Source organism: Raphanus sativus, chromosome 3 (assembly GCF_000801105.2).
Source record: "Raphanus sativus cultivar WK10039 chromosome 3, ASM80110v3, whole genome shotgun sequence".
Classification (NCBI taxonomy): domain Eukaryota; kingdom Viridiplantae; phylum Streptophyta; class Magnoliopsida; order Brassicales; family Brassicaceae; genus Raphanus; species Raphanus sativus.
In genome coordinates this window covers 17,686,441-17,703,854 of record NC_079513.1, presented here as the reverse complement: position 1 = coordinate 17,703,854, position 17,414 = coordinate 17,686,441, and the positions used below count along the sequence as shown (strand labels likewise).

The 17,414-nt window shown below is 37.4% G+C and overlaps 2 protein-coding genes across 11 annotated transcripts; one reads left to right on the top strand and one right to left on the bottom strand.

Annotated features, from left to right (window-relative positions):
• Positions 1–1,395: 1,395 nt before the first annotated feature.
• LOC130509111 (DUF724 domain-containing protein 5-like) lies at positions 1,396–9,085 on the top strand. Of its 10 annotated transcripts, none has more exons than XR_008943271.1 (6): positions 1,396–1,763; positions 1,871–1,977; positions 2,171–2,241; positions 2,360–2,771; positions 2,882–2,969; positions 8,609–9,085. XR_008943271.1 is itself a non-coding variant. In XM_057004754.1 (4 exons), the coding sequence occupies exons 2-4, from the start codon at positions 1,964–1,966 to the stop codon at positions 8,803–8,805; spliced, it is 282 nt and encodes a 93-aa protein (XP_056860734.1). In that variant the 5' UTR covers positions 1,396–1,763; positions 1,871–1,963; the 3' UTR covers positions 8,806–9,085. The 10 variants fall into 10 exon arrangements, 2 of the variants coding, with proteins under 2 accessions (XP_056860734.1, XP_056860733.1); XR_008943265.1 differs by having other exon boundaries at positions 2,874–2,969; XR_008943266.1 differs by having other exon boundaries at positions 2,168–2,241; positions 2,874–2,969.
• Positions 9,086–14,362: 5,277 nt separating this feature from the next.
• LOC108830424 (receptor-like protein EIX1) lies at positions 14,363–15,877 on the bottom strand. Its single transcript, XM_018604022.2, has one exon. The coding sequence runs from the start codon at positions 15,875–15,877 to the stop codon at positions 14,363–14,365; it is 1,515 nt and encodes a 504-aa protein (XP_018459524.1).
• Between the last annotated feature and the right edge of the window lie 1,537 nt (positions 15,878–17,414).

The window sequence follows — 17,414 nt, the reverse complement described above, 5'->3', positions numbered from 1 at the left end:
TTAAAATGGAATGAAAAATGAAGTAAAATTACTTCAACTCAATTTCATATTTCATTTTATAACGGAGTAATGAACAAAAAAATTATTTTATTTATGGAGTAAACTCCGTTATAGAATGAGATATGAAGTTGGATCGGAGCATTTTTTATTTAATACTTAATTTCACTCTATTTTAAAAGAAAAAATAGAGTAAGATTAGAAATGCTCCGAAAAAGAATACATCGCGTAATAACTTTCCTTCATGCTTACATACGTCCGGCACCGATCTTGACTTTCATAAGGCTGGAAGCAATGACTTTCATAAGGCTGAAAGCAAAATAAGAAAAATAAGTTGCCCCATGGTTCAAACCTAAGCCCTTTACCCCAATTCAATGTTATGTAAACTACTACACTAAAAATATTTTATTGAAATCAGGACCGATATTTATACATAATATTAGAGGGCCGGAAGCCAATACTTCTATGGCTTCCCCTGAGGGCCGGTACCTGCATGCATTGTGAACTAACGTTCTATAAAATGAAAACTGAAATCCATGTGTTCTTATTAGATCTACTTAGGTTAAAATAAGTATTCTACCTTAATAAAAGTTATTTAAATATTTTTGGAATGCACATTCTACATTTAACATATAACTCTAAAATTTGCATAATAAACAAACTACAAACGACTCTGAATCTATATGCAGAAAGTGAATTCAAACCTGAGTTCTTATAGTATAATGTCTATTCTATAGATAAAAATGAATTGTTGCGAAAATTATGGGAAGTGTAGTAAATTATGAGAAGTGCAATTATGAAAATATTTGCAAATACTTTGTTTCGATATTTTCGAAAATCAAAATTTTCTAGACAACATGTGTTTAGTAGTATATCTCATTACCGAAGATGACATAAAAGATTCAGTAGTCAGTAGTTGGTTTATGTTCATATAGCGCCTCATTCCTAGATCGAAAGCCCAATCTAGCAGTTTTGTTCTTTTTAGTCATTCAGTTAAATGAAAAATAACTTTTTGTTTCATTTTAGGATATTGTGTTTAGAGTCTCAATTTGGAGAAGTATGAGTTTTATTAAGATCGGGTTTAGGGTATTATTTCAATTTGAAAATTGTGTTATGACTATAATCTGATAAATAATTTTCAATTTGCTCGTGGTAGTGTTTCCTCGGACGACCACTCCTTGACTTGATAATAATAAGTCATATTTTATATTTTCTTAAGACGTGGATCTTGCCTAATCTATTTATATAAAAGAAGTTTTTCATCCCTCCTGGGGTGTCCACCTAGGATCCAGCGTGGAAACTGAAGCCTCCCGCGTCGACACATCAGAAACTCACCGTTTCATTAAATGCGTATCGTGATGGGCTTGCTTTGTGAATTCTGCATTTGGGCTCTGCGTTTGGTCTCTGTAACCGGCCCGAGAAGAGGTGCGTCCTCTAACCCGTCGTCTCTCCTTTCCTCCAACGACGGCGCATGACGTCTAAGCTTCCTTTCCCAGACTGAAACTGATGTTGTTGTAACTTCTGTGTTTATTCCAATTAATTCAATCACCCACTATGAAGTTTTGGTGTTTATAAATAGGGTTTTCGATTCTGTCAGACTCATCAGTTTCTCTTCCTCGGTCATCAGAATCCTTAAAAACCTCACACCAGTCATTGTTGCCTCATCGATTCTGACCTATCTCTGATGAGATGACGGAGCCACCATGGTTACGTTCGATGTTCATTCAACAAACTTCTGTTAGAAATTAATTTCATTGTTGAAACTGGTAAGCACCTTAGGGAATCATATTCAAATATTTGATTCGTATCTTGCAGATTTGTTTTCTTCGTTCTTCTTCTTTGGTGGGTTGAGGTTCTGATTTGTGGGATGCAGGTTTATTTGTGCCGAGTATGGGAGATGATAAGAAGATATCCCTGTGGCGCAAAGATGGGAATAGTTTAGCAGTTCCGGTTGCGGTGAAGAACGATGGTGATAGTAAGGTTAATTCCTTTCTAGATTACTTTATTCATGTGAGTATCTCTGATGCAGTTTCTTTCTGATGCATTAAAGTGCACATGAAGTGTTATAGATAAAACGTTTCTGAAATAGCTCATCATAACCAACAACGGGTTTACATGCTTGTGGGTTTGACTAAAAGCAACATTTTATAGCTTCTCTTTATCAATTCAGCAGTAAAAACACAATAAAGGAAGAAACTTCAGGCGATGAAGAATCAAAGGCCCTCTGTCGGAGGGAAATTGAATGTTAGTCTTTTCCTTTTTTATTATTGATATTGATTTAAGTTTCATCTTTGTTGGTATCAAAAGATATAAATGAATTCTTTTAATTACTGTTTTTTTTTTGTTCTGTGTGTGGCTAAAGCTGTTGGTTGAGTCTGAGTTTAGCGCTGAAAGGACTGTCGAAGTCAGAACCAGGGTTGAACCCTTTGTCCCTTTGGTATTATTTGGGCTCCGGGTATCACCACTACGGAGAATGAAGATGGAACGTTGCTGGTGAAGTATAAGAGTCTGGGAGGTGAATGCAGAACGACACACGTTCCTTCCTCTGAAATTAGGCCTTTACCACCGTCTTTTGGTTCAAGATGTTTTGGGTTGCTGGAAAATGTGGATGCCCATCTCGAGCGGATCGTGTCCAAGTGTGGTAAGCAAGGTTCTTTGTGGGAATAGATTCAGTGTCATGTTGGGACAAAACAAGCGGAGAAAAGACTGACCAGTCACAGTTAAGACCATCCGAGAAGTGGAAAGTTGGAGCTTGATAAACACAAGAAGAAAAGGTGAATTGGTATTTGCAACAGTTTTTAAAACGAAACACCATTTTTGTGTATTTTACCGTGATCCTTTTGGGAGAAGATGCTCATCATACTGACTCTATACAGTCACATAGGAGTCCAATAACAGAGAGAGCGTGCACATGAGGAAAATAGGACAGCATCCACATAAGTTGAGAAGCACATAGCCTTAGAAGAAGAGTGGTAGTAGATAGACTGCCACAAACTTCTACAAAACGCTCCGTTTTAATAAGCGATTTTCTTGGCGACTATTTTGGCGACTTCGAAAACAACTTCGATCGGGAGATTCGCGATGGATCTGGCTCCCTTGCCGGATTCCACGGATCCACCGGGGGATGATACATCTCACAAGGAGGTTTCGGAAGATCTGAAGAAGCAGGATAACAAGGTTGGTGAAGTCGATCAAAAGAAGTTGGTTCAAAGTTGGGTAGATGCAGCACAAGAGAAGAAAAAGTTGAAGAAATATGATGTTGAGATCTCGAACAAAGAAGGTATCCACATGGTGGAGATTCCAGATGATATCATAGAGAACTCTACGCCTCTATGGGAAGATTTTGTGGTGGGAAAGTTTCTAGATCTAGCCCCTCATGTTGCAAAAGTGCATATGGTGCTTAACAAGATATGGAAGTATGGCGATTTGGATACAAAGGTTGAGGTTTATGAAGTAAATGCAACGACGATGCGATTCAAGGTCTCTAGTTCGCGGGCAAGAGAGAAGATTCTTCGACGGGGTATGTGGAATATAGTGGGAGTCCCTATGATTGTGACGAAATGGTCTCCAAAAACGGAGGAAGATATTGATAAGGAAGATGAAGCAATTCCTATGTGGGTACATCTTGAGAACGTCCCTCTACATATGTACTCGTGGGAAGGGCTTAGTTTCATCACGAGCACAGTGGGATTCCCAGTGAAACCTCACCCGGAGACTACTTCCTGCTCAAAGATGGATGAGGCAAAGATATTTGTGAAGGTGGATGTTTCTAAAGAGTTACCTAAGGAGATTACTTTCTCAAAGGATGGAAAGAGTTTCACTGTGAAGTTCTATTACCCTTGGTTGCCAGCGAGATGCAAGTTGTGTGATAAATGGGGGCATGGAGAGGCTGTATGTGGTTCAAAAGGCAAGAGAAAGAAGAATAGGAATGTTTCTAGCTCTCCTCCTCAAGATGGAAATGAAGTCGATGCTAATAGTCCAGAAAGAGTGGAGAAGAGTTTGGGAGCTGATATGGAAAGTAACACAATTAAGAAGATAGTGGGGGAGACGAGTTCTAAAGTTCAGAGAGAAGAAAGTAATGTGAAGCTAAATTTCAGGAAAGTAGCAGAAGTAGTAAACACAAATAGCTGGTCTATGGTTTCTCCGGGGAAAACTGGAAGGTCGTTGTTCATATCTGATCAGAGAGATATTGTAGAAGTTTCTGCATCAAAGTTTTCGGTTTTGAGTACAGAAGAAGCTGAGGAAGGGGAATTACTAGATGATGAGAAGAATCAAGTTGAAAAGGAGACTGTTGTAATAGATAATGAGGATGAGGAGTCTCTTGAAACTGATCTAGTGGAGGACAGTGCTCTAGATCAGCAAGTTCAGGAAGAAGTGAAGATTGGATTGAGGAAAGGAGGCCGAAATGCAAGGATCCCAGATGCAAATCTTGGGAAAAGCATAAGGCCTTCTCGTCGCAAGCGTTAATCCATGACGAGTTTCTTCTGGAATGTGCGCGGATTCAACAAATATTTGAAACATTCCGTTGTAGAAGAATGGGTGAGAAGTAATACTATGAGTTTTGGTTGTATTTTGGAGACTAGAGTAAAGGAGAATAAGGCAGGAAGTATATTGAAGAAGGTTTTTAAAGGGTGGTCGTCTATCACAAATTATGAATACAGTCGTGGAGGGAGAATATGGTTAGTCTGGAATGATGATGTTTGTATAACACCAGTCTATAAGTCAGATCAACTTATTACTTCTTCTGTGGTGATGAAAGGCAGAGAGGAGTTTTTTTACACTTGTGTCTATGCTAATAACCTAGCAGAAGACAGAAGGGAGCTTTGGGAGGATTTAAGTCATCATCAAGATTCTGTGCTGTTTCGTGGGAAGGCTTGGATGATAGTTGGTGATTTTAATGAGATTTTAGATGGGGAGGAGAGTTCTGGTTTTCTGGAGTATGGTAGAATCTCAAGTGGTATGCGGGATTTTCAAAGAGTGGCTTTGCATTGTAACTTATCGGATATGGGATACCAAGGTCCCATGTTTACTTGGTGTAATAAAAGAGAAGAAGGTGTTATCTGCAAGAAGCTGGACAGGGTTCTTATTAATGATGTAGCGTTGCAGAAGTTCTCAAGTGCCTATTCTGTGTTTGAAGCTGGAGGTTGTTCTGATCACATGAGATGTAAGATTCAAATTTTTCCGCCAAATGAGAAGATGAGAAGACCTTTTAAATATGTAAATGCAATAGGGAAGTTGGATGCTTTTCTCCCTTTGGTTCAAGATTTCTGGAACTCTACCCCGAAGCTGTTTCACTCGACTTCAGCATTATATAGATTTTCAAAAAAATTAAAGAATCTGAAGCCTCTGATTCGTGAGTTAGGTAAGGAGAAGCTGGGAAATCTTACGAAGAAAGCTAAAGAAGCTCATGAAAGGCTATGTGAGAAGCAGAATGTGACTTTGTCTAATCCTAGTGGGACAGCTATTCAAGAAGAGGCTGAGGCTTATGAGAAATGGCTGCATGTTGCCAGCTTGGAGGAGGATTTTCTAAAACAGAGAGCGAAGCTGCACTGGTTGGAGGTAGGAGATCAGAATAATAAGACTTTCCACAATGCCATTAAGTCCCGTCAAGCTCAAAATACAATTCGAGAAATCAGGTGTGCTACTGGTAATGTGGTAACGAAACAGCAAGACATAAAAGATGAGGCAGTGTATTTCTTCTCAGAGTTTCTGAATAAGGTTCCTGACAACTTTATTGGAGCAACTACGGAAGAGCTTGAAGAGCTTCTTGAGTTTCGTTGTTCTGATGATGATTGTAGAAGTCTGGAAGCAGAGGTTTCAGAAGAGGAGATAAGAAGAGTGGTCTTTGCTATGCCATCCAATAAGTCGCCTGGTTCGGATGGTTACCCAGTTGAATTCTTTAAATCTACTTGGTCTATTGTTGCTCAAGATTTCATCATTGCAATCCAATCAGTTTTCAGATATGGTTTTCTCCCCAAAGGCGTCAACTCAACAATTTTAGCTCTTGTTCCCAAGAAAACTGATTCCTTAGAGATGAAAGATTTTCGTCCTATTGCCTGCTGTAATGTGATTTATAAGGTGGTCTCGAAGATTATAGCAAACCGGCTTAAGCTGATTCTACCTCGAGTGGTGTCTGAGAATCAATCAGCTTTTGTTAAAGGTAGGCTATTGATGGAGAATGTCTTATTAGCCTCAGAGTTGGTTAAGGATTATCACAGAGAAGTTGTCACTCCTAGATGTTTGATGAAGCTTGATATCTCGAAAGCGTTTGACTCGGTGCAATGGAGCTTTGTAATTAGAAGTCTTGAGGCAATAGGGGTTCCAGCTCGGTTTATTCAATGGATCCGGCTTTGTATTTCAACTCCATCTTTCTCAGTACAAGTAAATGGTGAGCTTGCGGGTTATTTTCAGAGTAAGCGTGGTTTGAGACAAGGTTGCTCTCTTTCTCCTTACTTGTTTGTCTTATGCATGAATGTTCTTTCACATAAGATAGACAAGGCAGTGAAAGAGAAAAAATTCAAGTTTCATCCAAGATGTCAGGTGATCTCTCTTACTCATCTATGCTTCGCAGATGACTTGATGGTGTTTGTGGAGGGTACTAAAGATTCCATTGAGGGGGCTCTCTCTGTTTTTGAAGGTTTTGCTAAGTGGTCTGGGCTCAGTATTAGTCTTGAGAAGTCGACAGTTTACATGGCTGGAGTAGAAGCGGAGGAGAAAAGAAGAATATTGAGAAATTTTCCTTTTGCAGAAGGTTCTCTTCCAGTTAGATACTTGGGTTTGCCACTTATGACTCAAGCTATGAAAAGACAAGACTACTTGCCTCTGGTGGAGAGAATAAGAAGTAAGATTTGTTCCTGGACGAGCCGCTTCCTCTCTTATGCTGGTCGGCTTCAGTTGATTAAATCTGTTTTGGTGAGTATTGTAAACTTCTGGGCTTCTGTGTTTCGTTTGCCTAGCAAATGTATTCATGAAGTTGAGCAGTTATGTGCATCTTTTCTATGGACTGGGCCAGATTTAAAATCTACTGGTGCTAAGGTTTCCTGGTCAGCTATATGTAAACAGAAAGCGGAAGGAGGGTTGGGGATTAGAAGTCTAAAAGAAGTGAATATGGTTTATGGGTTGAAGTTGATTTGGAGACTCCTATCAGCAAGATCTCTGTGGGGGAGTTGGATTAAAGAGAACCTGTTAAAAAAGAAGAGCTTTTGGGAGATAAAAACTAGTACTCAAATGGGGTCTTGGATGTGGAGGAAGTTACTGAAGCTAAGAGGAATAGCAAGAAATTTCTATAAAATGGAGGTTGGAAATGGAAGTAGCATATCATTTTGGCATGATCACTGGTCTGAGAAAGGAGTGTTAATTGAAATATTGGGAGACAGAGGTATGATTGACATGGGTATTCGTAAGGAAGCTACTCTAGCTGAAGCTGCTCAATGTATTCGTAGAAGAAGGAGGCATCGGGCTGCAGTTCTGAGCGAAATTGAAGTCATTTTAGATAATGTGAGAAGTTTGACTCAAAGTGAAGCCATGGATGTTAGCGTTTGGAAGGGGAAGTCTGGTTATAGAGCTAAATTCTCAACTTATGAAACTTGGATGTTGATTAGAGAATCCAGTGTGCAGCAACTATGGGCTCGAGGAGTATGGTTTGCTATGGCTACTCCAAAGTATGCTTTCATAACTTGGTTAGCAGTACTTGAAAGACTGTCTACAATGGACAGAGTAGCAAAATGGAGCCAAGGAATTGATGCTGTTTGTGTGCTATGCAAAACTGTTACAGAGTCTCGGAGCCATTTGTTCTTTGAATGCACTTATGCTTCGCAACTCTGGTTTCACCTTGTAGGAGGGATTCTGGGTAGTTCTCATACAAGCAACTGGAATGCAGTTATGTTGCTGATTTCAAATGGTACTTATGATAGGAGAAGTATGTTTTGCATCAGATACGCTTTTCAGGCTGCAATCTACGCAATTTGGAGAGAGCGTAACAGGATTCGTCATGGTGAGAAGCCTATGGCTATTTCTATTCTCAAGAAGCTTACTGAAAAAGGGATTAGAAATAAGCTCAGCCTAGTTAAAATGAAGGGAGGGAAAGGGATGGAAGGTATACTTCAATTCTGGTTTCAAAAAAGAAATTAGTGATGTGCTTTGAGTTTGAAGTTCAGGGTGTGAAGTGGTGGGATGCGGGTGAAGTGTTAAGAGCCCCTAGCTATGGGATTCTTACTCTTTTTCCCCCATTAGAGTTTTGTCCCATTTGGGTTTTCTCTAATGAGGGTTTTAATGAGGAGAATCTCATAGCATTACCAAACTTGACTTGTGTCTTATGGTCAAGTTTGAGAGGGGATTGGGATTTTGGAGTTGCTTTAGAGTAAAAGTTCTTTTTAATTGTTGAGTTGTTTAGTTTCCTTTAGCTTGTTGCACAAGTAAACATTTTGCACTAGTTTGTAATAAGGCTTTTTGATGAATAAATTTAACATTCATTCAAAAAAAAAAAATAGAAGAAGAGTGGTATGTTGTCTTAACTTAAATGGATAAGTCAAGCGGCATTCCTTTCTTTTGTACTCTTGCTTCATTATTGGTAACTTGTATGTTTTTGTTTTGCTTTTTGTTTGATCCTTAGGGGAATCTGCTTCTCAGACACCAAGATCAATGCCTAACTCTGTTGTGGAAACTCCTAAAACCAAAGAAACAGCAATGGTTCTGCCATTCGTAAAGAAGTCACCGTGCTGGAAAGTCTTTGAATCAATGGAGATCCTCAAGGCTGTGGAACAGCGTCCACATTTCAGTCACAGCGTCTACATTTCAGTCCACTGCTAGAGTGCGAGGAAGAGTTCCGTGAAGGAGAAGCCATTTGCTCCAGCCATCAGTTTCAACAAGACGATGTAAAGTTATTGGTTGTGTATTGGTTATTTGTCATCTAGACTTCTAAAGACAACATTCAAACAATGCTGACAATGTTAAAAACTCTACCAATAATTTAAGTTCCTGTAGCTCACTTCACGCCATGTACATGTTCGTGTTAAGAACAAATATATGTATAGTGAATTACAAATATTTTTTAGAGTTTGCAACATATATAAAATATATTTAATTTTTATTTAGTATGTTTATACAATATTTAATAGGTGTAAAATTAACTATTACTTTAAAGTTATAACTAAATTATTAATTATGTATTGTTTTAAAAACTAATTTTATTGATCAAATAAATGTATTTTCAAGTGGTGGTGTATTGTATTATTATTTTTTTCCATACTAAGTAATACGACAACTATGTATAGTTTAATAATAAAAAATTATATTAAATATTTACTCTAATTATTTACATTTTTTTCTACTATCCACTCCGCCCGTAGGGCGGGCATACCCTAGTCAACACAATAATAAGGCTTGGTTCTCTCCAGCAGTTGACACATCAACTTATTAGAATCTTGAGAAATCGACACGTCAATAAATGAAAAATTTGAACTTCCAATCAAAACATTTTAAGTTTACACATCATTTACACATCATTTCACACAAAAAATGGAATATTTCTTCAAACTGGTTGCTTCGTAGACGACGCCTATGTAACTCTTCAAAAACTCTACTTCTTGAAGTTACAAATAACTCATCAGATTTGCAACCATGAATTCAACTATCGAGCCTCTAACTTTTCTGGTACAAATCATTCAGCCATCTCTTATTCTAATCTCAGATACCATTTGAGAACCAAGGATTTCCAGAGAGAGGGTACGAACATACAATCCAAGAGTCTTTTTTTTTTTTTTTTGAACAACTCATACAATCCAAGAGTCAAGATATTCAAGTTCTCACATAGCTACCTTCTTCTCAGACTCTAGAAATCAAGTTTTATTTTCTGTCTTAAACTTTTTATATTGAAAACTAGGTCATATACATGATAGCCTAACCAATCAAATTTCTTTCTTGAAATGAGAGTGGACTAAAAAAATCGCCATGGTTAGGATGCAGATGATAATCATTGATAATTATGTTTGGATATATATATTATTGGTCGTTAGCAATTCCGGGGTGACTGAGTATGACATAGGAGTCAAGGCTATGAATATTGATGCTATGATATGGCTTTCCTCTAACATCGAGATGTTCATTTCTTACATTAAAATATCCATTAGTTGCTGACTTCCTATCTTCTCGTAGTGTCCTTTTACATCAAAATGTCCATTTGTTACCAACTGCTCCCCTTTCTCTGTTTCATACAAGGTGAGGTAGTGAATGTAGATTCTACAACACAAGTTTTGTGTGACCTTCCTTTACGTTCTGGTAAAGGAGATAAATTGGTACTCTTAGTTGTAAATTAATATAAATAGGTCTTTCATACACAACTTTAACTGTGCCCAACTCTTTTCCGTATCGTTTTAGCATAATTTGAATATGCTTGTGAGTGATCTCATAAACTTTAGTAGAAACACATATGTTTGACAAATGAATGTTTTAAGTTTCTATAGATTTTACCAAATTTATTGGTTCACTAAGGAAGCAAAGTGTATTTAGCTTCAATTATTTATAATAAATAAAAAATGTGACATAATATATGCGGGATAAATTTAGAAATTAAAGTGATATTCAACGTGAAAAAAATTAAGAGAAAATATACAAAAAATTAATAATAACATTATTCTATAATTAAAAGTTTCAGTTTATAATCAAATTGGTCTAAATACGAGAGTTGAGACCATACAAAAAATAAAAAATAAACATGTAGTTGGGGTTATTGAACCGCTATTAACTCTTTATTTAAGCTTTGATTTGATCCATTTTTAGATTTGTATGTTCAAAAGTTATATTTATATTTATTTATAACATTTATTTTATCAATTTTTGTTTATCAATTTAAATGTTATCAAGCCATAAAATTACATAGTAAAATTTAAACATTAAAGATCCCGCGGCGTAGCGCGGAGTATTACCTAGTACAAATAATTTAGTACTAAACGATGAGATTAGCGAGTCTATCTAAGTTGATTACGCAGATTTTAGAAAATGAATTAAACTAGCTAGCAAAACAATTTTGATCGTATTTAGTGAACCAAAAAAAAAACAATTTTGGTCGTATATTGTTTCCCTTATTCAGAAAACTGTGCAATGTGCACTAAGTGAAAATAGTAATTTAAGTTTTTTTTCTAAAAACCTTATTAATAGTAAAACAGAGAACCGGTACAAGCATAATCCCAAACTGAAATAAACCGACTCTCCCTAACTGAGTATTAATTACAACTAACACGGAGCTGCTGGAGAAAACCACATCGCCGGAGCGGAACCTTGACCCCGACGGCCACATCACAAGTGGAAGGGAGGGATATGTCTTGTGCGGAGAGCAATAGTGGAAGTCTGGAAAGCGGCTCTTCTCCAAAGACGCTAAGACATGAGCACCTACCTTAAAAGGATAGAAATTAACTCCACCGGTTAAGATCCAAATAGATCCGCTTGAGCTGGTAAGTGAGAGCTTCACACCACCTCCAATAGGGAGGAAGAGGGTCGTTCACCAGACGAGTCAGCTGCTCCACCCGACACGTGCCCCACTGGTGCTAGCTCAAATTATCCTAGAGCTATCTTTTTTCTCAGATAAAATATTAAACGTAGTATTTAGGGATCAAATATAAAAAAATAAAACAGTAAATATCAGTTGTAAGATATACTAGATCTTAATTCATGCGTGTCCGTACGACTGTCATCACTCATCACTTTATAATGAACAATATTACAATTTAGTTATGATTTACATATATTGCGGTTAGATGTTTGTATAATGCTTATATTGTGGATGATTTATAAATGTTTGTATATGTGTTAAATGTTAAATTAATAACTTACATGTGTGAAACAGTGAAAGCATTTCAAATTAGTTAAGTGTGACATTTACAGGAAAAAATCACAAGGTTCCAAAATAATGTAATTTACATACTAACTGTATCACCCGTCTCACTCCACAATTTTACCATCTTCTTCATGAGTTGTGGTTAAGCGCCTAAAAATTTTAAAAACTGAAAAAGTAAGATTTTTTTTAATATGAGTTTCATCCACCTGTAATTATCCTAAACTTTCTTAGTAACATGGCATTTGTGTCTACAGATTTTTTTTGGCTCACTTAGAGTCCCTTAACAACAATCATTGATCCCTTAACAAAATCTATCAATGATTGTTGTTAGATAGGCATATGTTCTATTGTCCAACATCACAATCAATTTCACTTCGCATATGCCTACGTAACAGGTTAGAGAGCGAAAATATATATTTCTTTAATGAAAGATTGTGGTAATAAAAGAAAACATTTGAAAAGATATCAATCGGGAAATAAAACAATCTTCATATTTCTTAATGAAAGATTGTGCTAATAAAAGAAAACACTTGAAAAGATACCAATTGGAAAATAAAACGCAAGGGGGAGGTGAGCTTAAAAGGAAACTTTATTAAATTTGGAAAATACATATATACTTTTAATCTAGTGCATGGAATCGTAAACAGATACATGAAAATAAAACGTTATGTACCAATAATTCATCTAAACTCTAATAAATCCTAAATCTAAAAGGTAACTACTCATACATAATTAAGCAAATCATAAAGAAAGTATGAATAAATTGCATAAATAGATAGAATAAAAAACATTAGAGTTTCAATACAAATCTCTGGAGTTGTTTTTGATATTCTCTCCAAAAGCTACTAAAACCCCTAAATATTAAGTTGTGTAAAAGAGGTAAGAAAGATGTACAGAGTATATTGTAGATAATAGAATTTGGAGCTTCAATTGTCAAGTGAGGCCAAAAATAACTCCTTGAACCGAAAGGAAAACATGTATAAAATCCTACAGCATGAGTTTGGAGTTGATTTCGATATGCTAAATGGACAAATGCCGTTCCGTACTGGCATCAAGAACTCTACTAGAAGATTGTGAATGTGCATATGGATGTTAATATTGTTACTACAAGTATATTTAACACCCCAAACTCACATATCAAGAACTATACTAGAAGACCGCAAATGCGCATATGGGCATTTATATTGTTAGTCGCTACAAGTTAAGTTACGACCCACCATACATTATGCTACCCAACAATTTTTAAATTTGCTCTCAGAGGCGTACAAATGTGGATGCGCAGACCCCAGAGGTATTATTATCATCCAACATAGTTTTTCAGATCAATAGCTGTTAAGAAAGGAGATAGAGCCCTGAAACATTTTAGGTAAGAGGATACAACCAGTAAAATTTAGAAAAAGAATAGTACAATAGAATAATAAGTTCATTATAACAAATGAAAAATTCTGAATTTTTGAACAGCTACGTGTTTCCTTAGCCTTAAGCTCTAAAATGTAATCTCCACATTCCAAAACATGTATAGACCTGAAAGCACTCTAAAATAGACTCCAAACACATATAATAGACTCTAAAAGTTATTTATACTATGGCTGAAAACTGGTAAATCCATAGTATATCATAAGGTTTAAACATAATTGATACATAATTTTGCCATGGGTGGATGCTAACGCGTGCATTGATTGTTAAGAAATAAACTCAGAGTTTGCACTGGTACCTTGGGAGCCATCTGCTGCGTCCGGTCAACAATTCCATCCAGTTCTTTGTTAGTTAAAGTAATGTCGTTACTCGTTACCAACAGTGAAGCACCTAAAAAAATTGAAAGACTTAGTTGTCTATGTCAATTTTAAACTCCTCAAAGTCTAAAAAAGTGAGCAATAACTATAACATACTTGTTCTGCCCTGAACTCTCCCTCATTGAGATGTATAGGCCGAGACAAAATGACAGTATTTTAATCAGAGATAAAAGGAAATAGATCTGACAAAGTAGATCCCAATGACTCAGCTTAGCGATAACTAAAAATGTAGCTCGTTATTTTTAACATCACCACCTAATAAGAAGCGTTGTCATACCTCATTCTCTCCAGAACTCCCTTCTTTGTCAACTGTTGGCAATTGGAGATTGGGAGTAGTGCTCTTCTAAGCCTGTATGGTGGTGAACCATATTTCAATCAACTTGGGGGGTGGGGATTTTGAGTTCTTGAAGAACAGGTTAAGTGGTCTCTTTCCTATTTCCTGCCTCTGTTTGGTCTTCACCAAAGTCATCTTGGCTCTCTGGGAATGCTCTTGATGAGCTTATGATGGTACCTACTAATATCTGTATCTGTTTCTGATTTTTATTAGCTTTCTTTTCTTTTACTTCGGGTGTTCTACCCACAAACTCTGTCTCTATTGTCCTGTTTTGGACTTCTCAATTGAAGGAATGCCAGTGTTAAAAAAAGACTTACTCCAGTAAAACGGTTACAACGTAGAGCTGATATCTTTATTATTATTTAAATATTGGAAAGTAAATAGATACATTTTCTTAGCATCTTATGCTCAATTAACCACAACAGTCTGCTGCTTTCTTGAACACTTTTTAGGAAGTGGTTTCCCACATAGTAACTCATTTCCAATGTAAATGGACGGATCTTTAAACTTCGGATTCTTAGGTATTCTCCCCTCCAGTTTATTGTACGAAAGATTCAGCGTATGCAGTGAAGATATTGCTGCCAAGCTCTGAGGAATGGCACCAGAAAACTTGTTACTTGATAGATCAAGCGTCTCCAAACGATCAAGCTTCCCCAAGCTTTCTGGGATTTTCCCTTCCATGGAATTGAAATGAAGTGCAAGTTTCTTCAGTGACGCCATGTTTCCTACCGAGGAAGGGATCGAACCCGTGAAATAATTCAATGAAAAATCCAGAATCTGTAGATTCCTCAACTCTCCAAGCGACTCAGCTGGCAATGTCCCATTCAAACTGTTGGAATTAAGACCGAGATAGACCAAACCATCTCCTTTGTTTTTGGACAAGGCGTCAAGTAACCTGTGGATTTGACCTTCCAAAGAGCTATGAGAAAGGTCAAGATACTTCAGTTGAGGAAGGTTTCCAAGAACATCTGGAATTTCTCCAGAGAGTGCATTAAAAGACAGATCTAGCGTCTCTAGAAGCCTCAGTTTCTTGATCTCGGAAGGAATCGAGCCCTGGAGTTCAACCCATTGGAGGGTTAGCTTTCTGAGGCCGGTGAGATCAAATAGCCAGTTGGGTATCGGTGACCTTAAAGAGTTTCGAGACAAATCAAGAACTTCGAGGAGCTTCAGATTCGCAGAGGAAGACAAGGAGAGAGGTAAGTTCCTGAGCTCACAGTTGAACAAATGCAACTCCTTCAGCTTAGGGAGTCTACTGATATCCTGTAACCAGGTTTCATCGGCACCACTCAGACTAACAAACCCCATGTTGAGGTAAGTCAGTGAAGAAGACAGACCCGAAAGCCACCCGAGGTTGCTTGCACGCAAATTATACGAAGTTGGACCTTCGTCAATAAACGTCTGAGCGTAAAGATCAAGAGACTCGAGCTTCGACAAGTTGCCAAGACTCGCAGGAACTTCACCGTAAAACGATGAGAAAGAAAGATTCAGGTACCTTAGACTAACGATGCTGCCGATGAACTCGGGGATCTCCATGAAGTTGAAATCATTTGAACTCAAGTCCAAATAGCTCAAGAACTTGAGACGGGTCAAAGACGGATTTATCTTGCCTCCCAAGCTACCCTCTTTAAACCCACCGTAGAGCCTGAGTGTTTGATTCGGGTTTCTGAGATCAATCTTGATGACGTGGCTGGTTCCGGGGTCGCAGCTAATACCGCGCCATTTGCAGCAGTCAGGTCCAGACCAAGAAGAGAGTCTAGCAGAAGGATCAGTAAGTGATTGTTTGAAAGTGAGAAGAGCTTGGCGCTCGGAGGATATACATTTAGGATTAGATGCTGATCCTAAAACAGGTTTTGAGAGAAGAAAGATGAAAATCAGAAAGGAGAAGAAAAAGAAACTTGGCTTGAGATTGAGCTTGAAGTCCATGCTTCGTAAATGTTTGTTGGTTTCGTTATGCCTCTTCTTTTTTGTCAAACGTTTATATATATATATAGATATATTGAGACGCAGACATATTAGACCACCAGTACATGTATTTATTTAAATACGAATATGAACACGTGAAGGATAGCTGGTGTGCATTGAAGTAAGTGCAGTTCGATATTTGAGCATCATTACATGGCTCGTGGTGATGTTCTGTGAGAAGGCCACTAATTGATTTAATAATAAATATTGATTATATATTTTTTGATTAAGATGTGGATCTTGCATATTCTCACCGATGCAATTCCCATTTGACTTGGCAAATTCAAAAAGGACTTCTTTGTCCTGTAAAATAATTTTCGTATATGTTTGGATGTCAAAGAGGATATAAATCGTTTTAGGTTTTAGCGAAAAATAGGGTTTTCTTTTTGGGAGAAATGAGAATATTAAACAATACCATTTTAGACAATGGTTAGTTTCTTAACCATGATTTAGCACTAGAAAATTATATTAATGATTTGTTTATGATGTCTACAATGCCGTTAATAGTGTCAAGAAGTCCATGTAATTGGTTACACCGATTTCGATGGAGGTATTAAAAGAGCAAAACAGTTTTGATTGTGTATTGTTTTGATTATCTGGAAAATGGTGTGTTAAGTTAGAAATAGTAATTAAAATTGAGTTATTTCTATTTTAGAAACAATAAAACAATAGTTTTCCACGCGACTACGGCAATTTCATGATCGGTTCTGTCATATACGCAGGCCAACAAAGGCTTGCGAATGCAATCACATCATTGATTAAAATCACCAATCCCAGTCCTCCTTTTGTTGAAGTTCTCTGCAAGAGACTACAAGACTTCTCAAGATGTGAGACGCGCGTGAACAGACCCTAGTACTTCTTCAGATAGAGTGCTAAACAACCAGGACCGAACAAGTTGATTAGAGTAGAACCCATGCTTCATGCTGCGGATTTGTCTCTTCTGCAGTGACACTTCCATGAAAGACCGCATTTATGGCTTGTGGAGGAGCTGTTCCGCCATGGACAAAGCCAAGTAGTTGTAGAAGCCGGAAAACCGAATCAAATAAACGATATAATAAAAGCGAGATGTTAAGGAAAGAAACGATTGAATAGACGAAATGAAACCCGATAAGAAAACGTTCATGGAGTCGAGATATGATATCTCTTTCATTTACTCTTTATATTCGCTCCGTAGTGAGACGAGACTGTACGAATATAGAGTCCTAGGATAAAACCATGGCGACGATTCACGCTTCACTCGTGAACGCCCTATCGAACTATAAAAGCTACGAAACACTCTCGAAACTAAAGACTTACGCTAAGGGATTTTTTGCTGTGATATCGATGTGAAAAAGTAAGTGAAAAATGAGAGAGGAGGAGACCACTATTTAAAGAGACGGCAGCGAGCCACTTTCCGCAACAGTCTCTGCACGTGGACGGAAATCTCGCGGAGATCGAGGGAAGTTGAGTTTCGAAAACTTATTCCCCAAGACTCGTTCTTTCTGATCTTATCTCGTTT